Raw genomic sequence first — 16,695 nt, 5'->3', positions numbered from 1 at the left:
GGGCTAAGATAGAATTAATGTGATCAAGTTTTAATCATGTCCAACAAGCTAGTTCGACGTTACATTTTGCGCATGAGCAGAATGTCCTCAAGAAAAAAAGAAACCAACATAATGAGACACAGAGTTTATAATAAACAACATGTCACGGACAACGCGTGAACGGTTTCTTCACGTTACAGTGAAAGAACATTTTCTAACTAATCAAGAGAGCTTGTTGACCTATAAATGCAAGTTAGATCACGCAAGTGGGTAATATCTGATTTTACTACTACTGTTTTGTTTCGTGGTATAAAATTCGGAGCCATTATTTGAACCATCACTAACTGTGAACTGGTCTATTATTCGTCAACTTACTTCTCAGGGGATTTCATACTTGGGCGTACCATAGATACGATAGTCGGCGTTCTGGCGCCCTCTGTGGTGTCTGTACGATGAAAAATAAGAATCGGAAAGACAGAAGTTATGTCAAGCAAAGAGCTTTCATGAGTGTATTTGATGCACGTGTATCTATTTAGCCATAACGATAATAGTGATGACGGTAGAAGGTAGAGGAAAGGTAGAGGATAATATGGAAATGCTACTTGGTCGTGTACTTCAGAGCTAAACGTGAAAAACAAGACAGTAATACTATAGTGAAACCCACCATCCACTTGGCATCAGGTAGCAATGAAGCTCGCTCGCTCTTTCTCAATTGTAACATCGGCAATAAATATTTCAGCGAAATATCAGATCAGTATAATTATGAACGCACGTGGAAAGGTTTAAGCGTCTGGCCATCGTGAGGCAATGCCATAATGTGAACCATCGTGGAGTGTTCTGCCTCTAAATGACGTAACGACCGCGAACATGGAGGACGCATGAGTCTTGAGCTCTCCCACCACCACTGGTTCTTCGCCAACTTTAAGAAGCCAGCAACAACAAACGTATGTACTGAACGTATATACTGAACTGTCTTTACTTCAACTTCAGGCGTAAGAACATTTGAAACCAAATTTTTGCTCGCTTCTGATGGAAAACTCCTACAACTTGAGAAGTAAATCTCACCAAACAGCTATGCCGAACGATAACCAACGCCCTGCACAGCAACGCGCAGCTACCACTGCAGCAGTCGGTGACAAAGGCACGTTCACACTCGCTGATGTCATGAGCTCACTCAAGGATTCGGAAACCAGAGTGTGTGCCAAAATCGAGCAAATGCATGCGGACATAACTGCGGTCAACCAGAAGGTAAACGATCTACAAGTGGCTGTGCAAGACAACTCGGCAAGAGTCCTAGAGATTGAAAACGGCAAGATACCGGAGGTAGAAGCTAAGCTTCAAGCCAGAATTGCTGACCTGGAAAAGAAGATCATGGCTGCCGAGATTTACCAGCGGAAGGCCAATCTCCTCTTCTATGGTGTGCAGACCACGGCCAACGAGGATGTCGACATCGTTATTCGACACACGTTCACTCACCTCGGCATTCCCAAGGATGACGCCGATACCATCAGCCTTGTGAACGTCCATCGACTTCCGCAGCGCGAGGGAGACGACAGACCCCCACCGATCATCGCCAAATTTGTTTACATGTCTCAGCGTAACCTCGTCCTCACGGCATTCGAATCTGCTAGCAAGACGGGTGGAAACGCGCCTACCACCGGAAAGAGGATCACCGTCCGAACTGACCTCCCCCCAGCCCTAAAAGCCAAACGGAGCAAGCTCGCCAACACTGCGTTCACACTTCGCAGGGAAAAAAACCTGTCAACGAAGATAGCAGTCGTCGGCACCAACGTGGTCTTGTTTTGCAAGGAAAAAGGTACGAGGAAATGGGAACCATACAGAGATTAGTTCTCTTAAACTTGTCTAATGTGTATGGTAGTGAATAATACAAATCTGTTTTTTTTTTTCATCTGGTATAAATTCATTTGATAATCTAAATTCAGGTTCAGTATTATCCTTTTTATTATTATTTTTTGCTTGTTGGCATTGATAACCTCCTTTACGAGAGAAATTTTGTGAGTAAACCATGCGTTTGTATATTCGGTTAAAATCCTGCTCCGAATTTGTCGTCTGAATATCATTGCCGACTTTTCTCTTTTCTCAATGTCAGAACATGTTTCATACGTACATGTTTTATAGAACAAGCGGAAAGAGAATGTAAATCAATGTAAATCAATGCATTTCCCTGGTATGTGGTTTGGTCCCATGTCAGTGAACGTGGTGGTGGTGGGATTTCATTCCAGCCCAACTCAGGTCCTGTAGTTCTGTTTACGTTATTATATCAGTCACACCAGATGTGCGTTCACAGTTCCATTATTCTGTAGCTCTTGCTTTCATCATATTGTTCCATTTATTCGTAGCGTTAGTCAGTGTATACACAACACCGAGTCTGTTTCTCTGTAAACTGAGAATTCATGAAAGTTGTACGCCACATTTTTCTCATGCCTCCCTTTTTGTATCACGTCTTGTCGAGAGCATTGTTCTTGAGCTTTGGTATTCCCAAGTCACCCGTGCGACGCATCATGCGACTTATCATGTACTAAGTATTCAATTGTATGCCATGTCTCTTCAGCACAAACCATATCCAGTCTTTTCTCCTTACATAGTGATTGTTGTCTTGTTAATGAAATGGATGGTGGTGGAGTTCTGTTCCTTTTCCCCCCAAATCCAATGTTGTAGCTTTTCATCGATCACACCAAACAAATGGTTACTATTCCTTAATCTTGTCGCCTTCGGCTTCTTTAAAAAGTCCTATGTATTCACAGCTACTGTATTCTTAAAACTGAGTTTATGTTTGTGGAAATCGAGTCGTCAGTTCAGTGATAGTGCAAAGTTGCATTTTTCTCATGCTTTCTCTTTTGGAACATGTGCATACTGTCGTGTGCATTGCCCTACGGCTCTGATGGTGCCAAGTCACCCTTGCGATACTCGTACTATGTGCGTCTTCATAGGCATTTCAGATTGTAACAAATTGGTTGAGCAAACTGAGATATCTGATGTTATTGTATTCTCTTCTGAGGATGATCCCAAGTTACACCACCTTATTACCTTACCCATGTATGTCTGTTAAAAATGTTAGGTAGTGTATCCAACGATATTGATGATATCAATACTCTTAATGATGATATGCCTAATCTTGACCTCATTCATGATGACCATGACGCTTCATTCCATCCGAAACTAACAACATCTTGTTATATTCTACCGCAACACGTAGCACAGCTTAAGTCTTTCAGAGCGGAGTATACTTTCTCAGTTTTGCATTATAATACAAGGAGTTTGATTAAAAATTTTGACCAGTTACAATTATTTCTTGACACTTTGAATGTAAAACTGTCAGTTTTGGGATTATGTGAAACTTGGCTGACTGAAAATTTCACTTCCCTTGTACAATTAGATGGTTACACACTGGTAACAAATAACAGAGTTTGTAAACGAGGTGGAGGCGTGGCATTTTATGTGAAGAATAATTTGAAATTTGAAATGATAACCCAGTTAAATTATATGTCTGATTCAATTGAAAGTATTTTCATTGACATAAGTATGCCAGGTGGTAAAAAAGTAGTGATAGGAGAAATTTACAAGCCCCCAAATTGTAATTATTCTGATTTCATCTCAAACGTAGAAATTATTTTAGATTCGCCCTATCTCCGCAACAAACAAGTGTACATAATGGGAGATTTTAATTTAGACTTACTTGATTATGGTAAGCCACAAACACGTGATTTTCTTGATACTATGGTATCATCCTCTTTCACTCCTTGTATCACTAAGCCTACAAGATTATTTGGAGCCTCCGCAACACTGATTGATAACATATTTTTAAACAGCTATGATTATGATGATCAATGTATCGCTGTTTCGGACATATCAGATCATTTTCCCGTTATAGTTTCTTCCATTTCTTCCATTTCTTCCATTTCTTCCCGTTATAGTTTCTTCCATACCTGAATCGCATAAACAAAAGGTGTGTAAAGATTTATCGCAATTACGAGTGTTCTCCGATCATAATATCCAGCTGTTCAAACAAAGTTTATCCGAAATTGATTGGAATGAGGTTTTAAACTCCACTGATCCGAATGATGCGTACGACAGATTTATGAATATTTTGGTACCTTTATATCACTTGCATTTCCCTTTGAGAAATCAAAGAGGAAACTGCAAAACAGTTCCGCGCTCACCCTGGATAACAAAAGCTTTACTTAGATCCATAAACAGAAAAAATACTTTATTTTACAGATATAAATCATGTAATACAGTTTTAAATAAATCAAAGTACATTAAATATCGGAATGCTCTCACGTCCCTGTTACGTAAAGCAAAGAAAGATTATTTTTGTTCTCTGTTTGAACAGCACAAGTCAGATGCAAAATCTACCTGGCATGTAATAAATAGTGTTATTCATAAACGTGCAAATAAGGGTAGTATTGATAATATCCTTTGTGAAGGGAAGAATTTAACAGATGATGTGGAAATTGCGGAAGCATTCAACTCTTTTTTTGTTAATATTGGTCCGAATCTGGCCCGCAATATTTCATCTGTACACAGACCCTTTCATTCTTACCTTTTAAATTCCAATCCACAGTCCTTATTTTTTCTCCCAGTACTTGAAACAGAGGTCGTAGATATTGTCAATTCTTTTAGCCCCAAGAAGAGTACAGGTCATGATGGGATTTCTAATCACCTCATGAAAAGTATTGTAAACGAAATACTATCACCCTTAGTTCACATCTTGAATTTATCTTTATTGACTGGTATTGTGCCCATTAAAATGAAAATTGCTAAAGTTATCCCAATCTATAAGAAAGGCAGAGAGGATGAGTTGGGAAATTATCGACCAATATCGCTTCTGTCATCCTTTTCTAAATGACTTGAGAAGGTGATTTATAATCGTTTAATCAAATTTGTAAACGATTGTGATATTTTAGCTGATAATCAATTCGGATTCCGGAAAAAACATGCAACCACCCATGCTATATTACTTCTGGTTGAGAAAGTTGTAAGAGCTATAGACACAAAGTCGCATACAGTCGGTCTGTTTCTGGACTACTCCAAGGCCTTTGACACAATAGATCACGAAATTCTTTTGTATAAACTAAATCATTACGGTATTCGTGGAAAGGCCTTGGAGTGGTTCAGAAGTTATCTTACCGGTCGATCTCAATTTGTTTCCGTAAATAATCATGAATCTGATACAAACTCGATTTGTTGTGGTGTTCCACAGGGCTCCCTCTTAGGTCCTCTTTTATTCATTTTATACATCAATGACTTCCGTAACTCATCCTCTCTGCTGTCTTTTCTTCTGTTCGCAGATGATACAAGTCTCTTTTATTCTCACTCAGATCCTTATGTTTTGCTCGATTCTCTGAATAATGAATTTAAGTTGGTGTTTGAGTGGATTCAGGCAAATAAATTGTCGCTTAACATAAATAAGACCAATTATATGGTTTTCAGTAGCACAATAACATCTCTTCCAGGTTTAGTTTTAATGAACGGTTTACAATTAAATCAAATAGATTCAACAAAATTTTTAGGCATTTATATTGACAGTAACCTTTCTTGGAAGGTACATGTTGATTATTTATGTAAATTGTTGTGCAAGAATGTTGGAATTATTCACAAACTGAAATATCTCTTCCCAAAGCCAATATTGCATTCTCTTTATACAACTTTATTATTACCTTACTTGAATTACGGAATATTAGCCTGGGGGAATTGCTCAAAGACTAAAATTGATTCGTTATTTTTGGTTCAGAAAAAGGCCTTGCGGATTATAAATCGAGCACAATTTTTTGATCATACTGATGAATTGTTTGTTTCAAGTAAATTGTTAAAAATTTCTGATTTGTATTTATATCATGTTGGAATTTTTATGTATAAGTTGAATACTGGTGACCTTCCTAGTATATTTTCCTCAATGTTTGTGAAAAACAGTGATATTCATACTTACCCTACAAGACACAGTGAATCCTATCATTTTTCTCCTGTTCGTACAGTTTTAGCCCTTAAGACAATTACATCTACCGGCCCTTCTTTCTGGAATGAGTTAGATTCGGTTCGGTTGCACTCAAGTTCTTTAAGCTCTTTTAAGAAAAATCTCAAAGCCAATTTTCTAAAATCCTATGTGTAATTATTTCGCCGTAATCGCTTAATTTTTTTTTTTTTTTTTTTTTTGCATATACATTGTACTTAAATGATGCCTCGCTCGGATGACCTCACCAGTTTGATTAACTTGCTACTATTTTAAGCATTTATACCATAAGTTAATCATAAAACATTATATACTATACTTTGTACATCCCGTAAACATTGTAATATTCTCGATATCTTGAATTTTGCATGTTACGTCACTTCTGACTTTGATACACTGTACTAAAACCGTATGTTATATTTTTGGAACCCACATCCTACAAGCTTTGCTTTTTAGTGGGTTCCTCATATTACACGTTAATTATATGTCCTTATACATTTGTGCATTATTGGTTCAAACTGACCATTGTGTGAAAAAAAACTTTTCTGCTTCAAATCAAATGGAATATAAAACTTGTACGAAATGTGGAATATGGAACGTGAATAAAAAAAAAAATCCCTATGTCCATGAGATAATTATGTCCAAATCATCATCCATGTATCTTCTTCTTTATACACTTCAAACAAAAGGTTAATGTGACTTGTGATTGGTTTTGACTGATGAATGTTCGGTAATGAATCAGTGAGACATCTATTTGCTCTTAAAGCCTTAAACCACAGGTGACTCCGTTATATTCGACAACTTTATACCTTTTTTTCTCTGAAAATAGATTATTAAATTTTGTACTTTTTCATCGACAGAAGTGTGAAATATTTTTGAGTATACCTGAATAGGCACTATTCGGGCGGTGATCAGCAGTCCGGCTTGGTGTCCGTTCATCCTTACTGCGCCGCGCGCTGGCGGGCAAAGTGACATCTGGATCTGGTGGTTGTCTTGTATGGTCGCCGTCCCAAAGGCCTTGTTCGGCCAGCTCCTGGTCGAGGAGGATGTTGAAGATGGCGCTGATGTTGTCGAGACGGTCTTCCCTCACCACGTCCTGGATCTGGTCGGGACTGACCTTGAGGCGCACGGCCATGTCCTCAATCACCTGAGGAGAGGTTTTATGACGTGGAGTTGGTGTTCTATTTCTGTCTCTATCATTATCTCATGTTGTTTGGAGTGGTTCTGAAAGGACCATTCACGTGATTTTCAGGAATAAATGGAAAAACAAAACCAACAAAACACACACACACACACACAACAACAGCAACTACAACCCACCAACTTTTGAAACCTCTCTCAAAGACTGATACATAGAATAGAACTATAATAGGTAATGCACACATTGCGTATAATGTCATGATGATGCATACACTTTAAGAATTAAGCGTCAGCTTTTATCCATACACATGACTTTTACAGAAAATGGAAAAAGTCGTCTTCTAAACAAGTATAATTTTCAAGTGGAGGATAAATTACTTGATTTCGCGGATAGATAATTGATCAGATAATTTTCGATAGTCACACTTGTCCTGCAAACGAAATGTGCAGGTGGTATAATAATTAAGTTTTAAAAGCCTGCAATAATAGATGTGAGACAACTAGAGTGAAGTTTTGAAGAGTGACAGAATCAGGTGCTCCTCTCATGAAGATTACGAACTTCCCACTCTCGTACCTGAGCGCGTAGTGTCAGGTCCTGGGATAGGCCCCGGAACGGAGTAAACTGTTCCTGGCCCTCGCTGGTGATCCACGAATGCGTCTCGATGTCCAGGAGTGGTGATCGATCTTCTGGTACAGGATCGATACATCGACGCAGGAGATCTTTACAATCTGCAGACAACACAAGCGAGAGAGAGAGAGAGAAGGTTGAGTATATTTCCACTCTGTAAATTTTACCCAGATGAAATACGCAGTGAATAAAACAAATATGTCAAGGATACAATTATGAAATGCAAAACTTTGCTTTTCAGTATAAATAAATTGGGAGGAGATCGAGGGGGAGGAAAGGAGGGGGAGGAAACAGAAACTCGGAATTTTGATAGAATACACAACACATTTAATATAATATCTCATTCGCGTACTAGTATTTCCTCCTTTCGTTTCATCGAATTCAGCAGTGCCGTATATTATACGGCACTGGAATTCAGGAGGTAAGGACGCCCCCTACCGTCAGTGAGGTGCTCCATCTCCTTGTCGTGCACCTCCAGAAGTCCCTTCCTGATCTGTCGGAGCAGGTGCTGTCGGCGGTTCTCGGAGTAGGGCGTGGTGAAGGGCAGTTTCCCCGTTACCATGGCAAACATGCACACGCCCCTTTGAGTGGGTCAATATGGAAAATGATGAAGAGAAACAGAGAACCTCATGCATCAATGAGATTTGTTGGCCAATATAATCTTATCATAAACTTTGATTGACGTTTTACATCCAGTAAGCCTGAAACGACGTTAATCAGAAGTTTTAATCAAATTTTGGTTGAGAGTTTATTATGCTGCGTGCACGCCAAGATGTGAGTAAGGGACATAATGTAGTGCGTTTCCTCGAATTTGAATTGTTATGTGCTATCGCGTCGCTCCTCTTCACGTTCGAGAGAATACATGTAACAAAACTTCACTCTGTTAAACAAGCCACTTGCTTTTCTGTACTGTACGTACAAGCTCCAGATGTCCACCTCGGGCCCATAGTCCCTGCCAGCGATGTAGAGTTCTGGCGCCGCGTACTCTGGCGACCCGCAGTGCGTCTTGTACAGCTCGTCAGGGTCACACTGGTTGCTGAGTCCGAAGTCTGGTGGGTCGAGTAAACAGAGGACGATACAAAACACTAACGACAGTTGACATTTCGCTGTGCCTCAAAACTCTAGCAAGCTAATGAGAAATATATCGTATTGAACCCTGTTTTGTAAAAACGATCCTGCGACTTCGCACAATGGTAATTTCAACTTCGGTTCAGGTGACAGTATAATGAAAATTTGTAATCATGGTTTCTAGCATGGACCTTAAAAAAACTATTTGAATATCAATATTCTCAGGGGAATATACCATTATGGCATCAGCATCATTTTAGTTTGTATCGAATCAATGTGTGCTAAGGAGTACGTGTATGATACATTGTATCGTGTGTGCATGTGGAGGGGGATAAAGTTTTGACGAGATTTTCCTTTTTTTCTCCTCAGATACACAAACAAACAGACTAACAAAACAAACGGGCAACCACACATCGAATCACACCAAAATAAAAAGAACAAGAAAAAAAAAAAGCTTACCAATAATTTTGACAGTTTCATGCTTGTGGTCGAGCATGATGTTTTCCATTTTAAGATCCCTGCATGTGGGGAAAACAGACAGATAAACGTTTATAGTTAAAAGCTATATGAATTCACTGTGGTCTGTGAATAAGACGGTTTCAGTTCGTTATTCCGAAGGTTCGTTAATCCGAAAACGAGATGAGATTCGTAATTCCAAACGTTCGGTAGAATGCTTTTTAGGCCCTGTGGAGAACCTGTGTACTTCGGAATAACGAACCTCCGGAATAGCGGACATCACACACTATATACATGTGCTATAATCATAGGACGAGATGTTTTCCAACAGTTCTTAGTCCGTTCGACCCTGGTGTATACATGGCTATCTGGCAAGGCTAAAGTCAATGACCAGGGCTCTATGGCAATAGCCCTGGGCAATAGCAGGGCTAACACTGAAGAGGTATACCTGAGGGTGAGTGAGATTGCATTATAAGAAGTAGGCTTACATCCAGTCAGAAGCTACAAGCTTTTACACCCCAAAGAGTATAACATATACTTTATAGAACAAACACCATAAATTATTTTCTACAATAATCTTGCCATATCGCTCTCCGTGATGAGATAATATGATATTGCGCTTGTCTAACGACAAATTAAAAGCAGGTGAAAATTTGTGGACAGAAGAGCACACATTATACTGGTTCCATACAGTGTTAAACTGATTAAAGAAGATTCCTGCAATTAGCTACAATCTCGATCATTTCTTCTTGATTATTTAGACTGTTTTCATTCATATCTGACTTTTTTTTTTACCATGGTGAAATCTGCAGCTGAATTTTTGTATCAAAATTGTAGCGTGTACATTTCTACCACAGTATTGCTTGCATCTGAGGACTTTGATGTAGATCAGCATGCTAATCGATCTATCCTGAAGATATTTTGATAGGTGAAATAAATAAATTTGTGTTCTGACTATAATAGCATATTTATTCAAGCAACATCAGGGAATGACCAAACATACTGACTGATTATTGGTGGATCTCTACCAGACGGTAAATGATCAACACTGGACGAAAGGTGTGCAGGAGCCTAAATACTGATTGAGGTTAAAAGATAATTATACCGTCCAAGCACCGTTAAGACTTGTGAAGTATGAAAATATTTTTGTTTCAATGTATCAATATTTTTGCAGTTGAGCTAACCTGCGAGTCTTCACAAACGGTAGGTCGCAAGCAATAGTCCAAATTCTTCAAGCAAACACCGACATGAATACTTCGTAGAGTGGGCTGTTATATTTTGATGTGTGATTTACACGGATATCTATTTTCCTAGTCCAAACAGACCGCCGCAGATACACCCCGCTAATCACTCGAGGCATTGGTATTGAATTTGTTGCGATCGTGGAACGTATTCTATCGCAATTAGCTTTCATATCTGACAAAGACCGTAGTCGCATTCGGTAGGATAGATGGATATAAACCACACGTGATACATTACACACAATTGCACAGATTTATGGACGCCCAGGCTACATGAAGTGAGGTAGAATTGCGAAGACGATTTATTATTTATTTATTTATTTATTTATTTATTTATTCATTTATTTATTTATTTATTTATTTATTTATTCATTCATTTATTTATTTATTTATTTATTTATTTATTTATTTATTTATTTATTTATTAACTTATGCAAAGCATTTTTGTACTTCTGAGTAGGCCAGTCCTGCAGGATAATATTAAGAAAACAAATGGATGAGTTTTAATGTATGTATCAGATAAGTTTCAGAATGGGGCCATAAAACACTGCATATAAGTGAACACGAGAGGACGTGAATATTAGATGGCTGAAGTCAAGGGGATATACGGATAAGAAGTCAAAACAACCCCTTGATTTGAAATGCTAATGAGGTAAACATTGAAAACACTTAATATGATGGGGAAAGTTACAGGATTACATTAGAAATGTCAAATAAAAATATATAATAGGGCGTACAAAAGGCAGTTAAAATAATTTATATAACAGTTGGATGATACAGCTCTGGATCATTGAACCGCATGCGTTAATATTAAAGCGATGAGAGCATTCACTCTGTTGTCAAGTTAACTTAAAGGCATAGTTTACCATTTGCAGATGAAACAAAAACCCAGCATTAGTGCTTTAAACTAGTTCTAAATGCGAGTTAGGGATAGAAACAACCACTGTAAAAAAATGAATCCGTATAATCGATGTTAAGTATTGTTGAATACACAAAATGGGAACAATAATTATAATGAGAATACTTCCAGATTAAACCGTCTACAGTTACGGTTTACTGAGAAAAATACTGATATCTACTTATATTTTAGGCTTTATTGCAAAAATGTTATATGGTAGGTCGTTTTGTGATACAACAGACCTACACATGCATCAAATGTGATATCTTGAACATTTTTAAAATCATTGCTCCCAAAGGTAAACTGGACCTTTAATTGGACGCATGACACTGACAACGTGATTAAATAAACAGAAAGGCGGAAGTCTCGTTAAAATTAATCCATCGTGTTCTCACGGAGCAATGGTAATGGTCACAGCTAGATACTTATAATCAAATCATAGAAGAGCGAATGATGTCATTACCTCACACGTCTTTCTACTCCCTGATCCTCTTCTACTGTGCTGTTTGTTTCATTTTACTAATTCGCCAGTCAATTTTTTTAAAATGGAGTGGTAGTTTATTTGTAAACATGGAGTAATGATGAGGACAAAAAAAAAAAAAAATATGCTAAAAGCATGCCCTAAACATTCCTGGACATGATTTCCGTGCCCAAAAAGTGTCAACCGTGAGCAATCTCGCGAAAAAAAGAAAATCAGAGCTTTAAAATCTACCACAAGTGAAAATAATAGGGACAAACAGTAAACAGTAGATAGGAAATATTTCCTTCTTTTAGCCTGCATCATTAACACTGCTGCTGATCTCTGTTATAACTTCATTTGATGGTTCATTTATAACTTCAAAAAGGAAAACAAACTGTAACTTCAATATTTTGTTGTTGTTGTCGCAAGGAATGTCGTATAGTCACCTACAACTGGCTTCAGATTTCAGAAAGTGCCTGCATATTTTACATGAATACAACCTTTGAATGCTTTATGAGAAATTATATTTCCTTTATGCGCATTACGAAAACATTCGTGGACAACTTTAAGCAGTCGGCCAAATTACGCTCCAAAGTTGTCAAACTTTTCACCACAATGTTGCGACAGCTATATCGCGACATGATTACTCATTATTTAATCCCTTGATCCATGCGTTATGCATTCGAAGAAACATAGAGTCAGGAAAGGTTAGAGAATTACATCTTTCCCAAAAAACTGCACTTTTCGTCGTGCCGCGTGAAATACCATCATGCCCTGCACCCGCTAAGCAGCCAGAGGGCGCAAGTCAAAAGTTCAAGCGTTGCTCATCGACAGTTGTCGGACCCAAACCTCAGGCCGTCGTGGTTTTGTTAGCGACAGAACAGAGCTGTCAAAATACGGATGTCTCGTGGGACAAACAACCACCCCAGGGTGGGGCACTCGTCGATTCAGGCCCTGGGAATGTTAAAGAGTCACCAGTCCCTATGAAAACACAAAACGAGAACGAAATATTAAAACTATCCATTTCACTTTTTGTTACAGATGGAAAACGGTCCTGGCGATGACGACGATCAAAGCATAATAAGTTGTACTGTTACTTATGTTGGTGTTGCTGCTTTCCTATTAAAGTCGATGCTAAACATAATAATTGTAGAAGTGTTGACGGGATTGTGGTTGTTGCTGCTGCTGGATGTCATAATGACGACTGGAGACGTCGACGATTAAAGTTGTTGGTGGTGACGGAACTGACAATGCATAGAGTAGTGATGGCATTTCACACAAAAAAAAAAGAAAAAAAAAAACCAAGCCGATATATTTTTATTGTATTTGTATTATCAAACCAGTGACCGAAAAGGTGAAATCTAAAAAGACAAAATTTTGGTTTAAAGACAGAATCGTGCTCCGAGTGACGGGAATTCCGTCCTTTGTTTAATATGGTATATGGTTGCAGATTTGTAGATGTCATCATCATTTTATACGGAACATCCACACTCGTGACAAGTCCCCTGCTGAAATATTCATATGAAATAGTCAATTATTAATCCTCCATATGCTATTTGACTCTAACATTCTTTGGTAGAGCGTGCATGGCACACCCTGGTGGTCAAAATCTTATTTGTCTGGCGTAAATTTGCGGTTACTTCTCTTCATACTGATTATAACAATGCCAACGAAATGTGGTTTATCATGATTTGTAGAACAACTCTCTTCAGACGTCATCGGTCATGAATGAGAAAGATGACTTGGACGAGTTTAACCCTTCTTTTTCGTGCCACAACCGTTCCTCGTTTGACGGTGGCGGTGCAGAACATACATTCGGAATGTCCTTTAATTCTGGAGGATGTTTTTCAGGGAAGGGCGTGAGCGAGCCTCGAAAAAAAAAAAGTGGAGTAAGAGTGAGGAGAAACAGCCACCGGCGGAGGGGTGTAGTTGCGATATAATATGATGGCATAAGTGTCGTGCAGCAGAGGTCGCAGAGCTTGCCATACATGAGTGACGTGAATGACCGGGAAAAATTCGGAAGAATGTGGGGTAAGGTACTGGCAAGCGGGATTGCTCCACGGGCTCCTCCTAAAACTTACTCTCTTACTCCAATACAAAGTGCTAAATCCAGAGACGATTCCTACTGATAGGTGTAAAACGAATTTGTTCAGACCAATTTATCCGTAGGCACTCCTACGGAGATAAGCTAATTGTGTTGAATCTTCCAACCCGTTGAGACTACACACAACATCCATTCACCTGAGATGAGCAGGTCGTGGCTACACGTACGAACTCAAGGGAGTGGCGTGGAATATCAACCTGTGACACGGGTGTCGATGGGCAAGTTTGGGCGTTTAGATTGTTAGGATGAGCGTTACCATAAAGGCTGGTTTAGTGTTGACGCCTTAGCCATAAGACTTAAGTGACAACATTCCTCACTCTAAGTACACATGACACATTTTAAACGTGCCCTCTTGAGACAATGCGCAATACAATTCAATATAACAAGACAACCGACTTTCTGAACTAATAATATGTTGTACTTATCCCCAGCCTTTAAATCCTTCTGGGAGTTAACGCCCTGAAAATATCAACAGATTACTAAGCATCATTTTATGGATACTGAACCGATATAATATCTTTGACAACGAATAAAAGTGAGGCGTACAACACCGGGCTTTGGACTTGTAACCTAGCGTCAATACTCTTTAAAAAAGCACTGGTGGCGTCGAAATTTATCAACAGCTAGGATAAATATTGATTCTTCCGTAATTCCAATGAGGTATCGTGTGCGATAACTCCTTGGTGATTCTATTCAGGTTTTATTGATGTTGCTAAATAGATTGTACGCGCAATAGAATATGCGCCATAATTAGATACTTATTTTTACAAGATTTATCTTCAGTATTACATGCAATCGTCATGAACATTACAATGTCACATTAATCGTCATCATGACACTAGTCATGCGCTTCATCATCTGCTTCTCCTCCCTTGCTTTTATCACCATCATCACTATCGTCATCACAGTAATTATCGTCACCATAACCTTTCTCGGCGTCGACGTTACTGTCACCATCACTGTAGTCGTCAACAAAATCCTCGACATCACCGTAGCCATCGGCATAAGCATGTCGTCATCATTGTCAGCATTATCAAAGGCGTCGTCACAGTCCCCTTCGTCATCAGTAACGACTCAGTCCTCTTCTTCAAAATGCTGTCATTGTCATCAGGGTCGACATTATCGGCAACGTTATCATTATAATTGTAACAAACATCGTCATCCTCGTCACTGATGGCCTCATCGTCGCCTATGTCATCATCATCGTCGTCATAGATATTGTAACCATTATCTGTGTCGTCATAGTCACCACCTGTCATGATCATTGTCGTCACTGTTATCTTCGTCGACATCCTCATCACCATCATCGCCGTCCACCTAGTCGTCGCCATTCTAATTTTCGTCACCGTCATTATTGTCGACATCAAAGACATCCACATCTTTTTCGACATCTTGCTCATCATTGCCGTCATCATCTTCATCATCGTTATCACACAGTCATCATCATCACTACCTATACCACCACCATTAATTAAAGTCACCTTCATCGCCACTTGATACACAGGAAACTGAATGATATCCAGACGCCCACTGACTAAACCATCGGTTACAAACTTTGAGAAGGCACTAGGAGGGTTTGGAGTGGGGAAGGGAATGATGTGGAAGTGGGAAGAATGCTAAGCTCGTGAAAGGAAATAGAAAATGCGTTTATTCTCATCTTTGGCCAACTCAACATTTGGAAGACCTGGCTCCCATTTCATAGAACTTGTTATCAGTAACAACTGCCACATTTCTATGACAAATTTGCTCTCAGCCAACCAGATGCAAGGATTTCAGTAGCTCATAACAACTATCGTAACTTGTCATTGATAACAAGTTTTATGAAACGGGTCCCAGATATTTCTGATGAATATATTTGCTGTGGTTTTGCTTGCCTAACACGCCTTTTCTTCATGCGCATTTTTGTTGAAACTCGTTCTAAGAAATTCGTTGATCCAAGAAAATATACTGGCGAGACCTTTGCTTGTGGTACTTAATATTATTGGTGAGAAATAGAAGATTTGCGTCACAATGATAATACATTAAGAAAATAGCAACACAATTTCATCAAGATGAAACAAATGAGAAGCAAAAAAAGAAAAAAAAAGAAAAAAGGACACACAGGACACACAATAGGGCCTACATGGAGTGGAGCTGTCGGCCTCATTCTACTTGACTCACTTTTTGAACAGTTGGAATTACAAGTGAGCAATGTCGAGACTTAACATGAACTTTAAGACCAATTTATATCCGTGGAGCGGGGGCCTCGCGATCTGCCCCCAAACCGCTTCTTATCAACATTACAGCACGAATTACTTCTCCGTTACCATGACAACGATTCCGAGGGAGGTCTCGCTGGCTGCCACACTATATCTATCAAGAATGTGAATTTCAGTTTCGGGTTCGACGCAATATTGCGTGAGGTCAGCAGCGGCGATTTTCCGTCACCTTTCGGGCGAGATCTGATGGCGGGAAAAGTATGCCCGTTTGTCACGTATGCCTCCGCGTCCTGACGGCTTCAGCGGGGGCCGAGAAATTGGGGCGAATCTCTCGCGCCCTATTGGGATCGCCGGGGAAACTGACAGCTAACAGTTATGATTTGGATGATTTACACCTAAAAGGCATACTTCTATTTTTTGAGGTTGGCGCGAATGATACGTCTGAGAAACATTTCGAGACCAGCCCGGGCTATAATCTTGTCGAAGGAGGTAAATAGGCACTAGCTGCGCTTCATATCACGTCGAGAATGACTTCTGAAATAGATTTCAAGT

The 16,695-nt window shown here is 39.2% G+C and overlaps 1 protein-coding gene across 2 annotated transcripts in view; it reads right to left on the bottom strand.

The window, feature by feature from the left end:
* LOC140234066 (uncharacterized) overlaps positions 1 to 16,695 on the bottom strand; it is a 77,541-nt gene that overhangs the window by 11,543 nt on the left and 49,303 nt on the right. For both annotated transcript variants that reach the window (XM_072314144.1, XM_072314145.1), the window contains exons 4-9: positions 9,246 to 9,304; positions 8,638 to 8,767; positions 8,157 to 8,299; positions 7,665 to 7,819; positions 6,836 to 7,097; positions 355 to 424 (exon numbers count right to left, since the gene is read on the bottom strand). In XM_072314144.1, coding sequence (XP_072170245.1) covers positions 355 to 424; positions 6,836 to 7,097; positions 7,665 to 7,819; positions 8,157 to 8,299; positions 8,638 to 8,767; positions 9,246 to 9,304 — 819 coding nt within the window. The remainder of the gene's footprint in view (positions 1 to 354; positions 425 to 6,835; positions 7,098 to 7,664; positions 7,820 to 8,156; positions 8,300 to 8,637; positions 8,768 to 9,245; positions 9,305 to 16,695) is intronic.

Source organism: Diadema setosum, chromosome 10 (genome assembly GCF_964275005.1).
Source record: "Diadema setosum chromosome 10, eeDiaSeto1, whole genome shotgun sequence".
NCBI lineage: Eukaryota > Metazoa > Echinodermata > Echinoidea > Diadematoida > Diadematidae > Diadema > Diadema setosum.
Note: the sequence above shows the minus strand (reverse complement) of the source record. Positions and strands in the feature narration are given on the sequence as shown.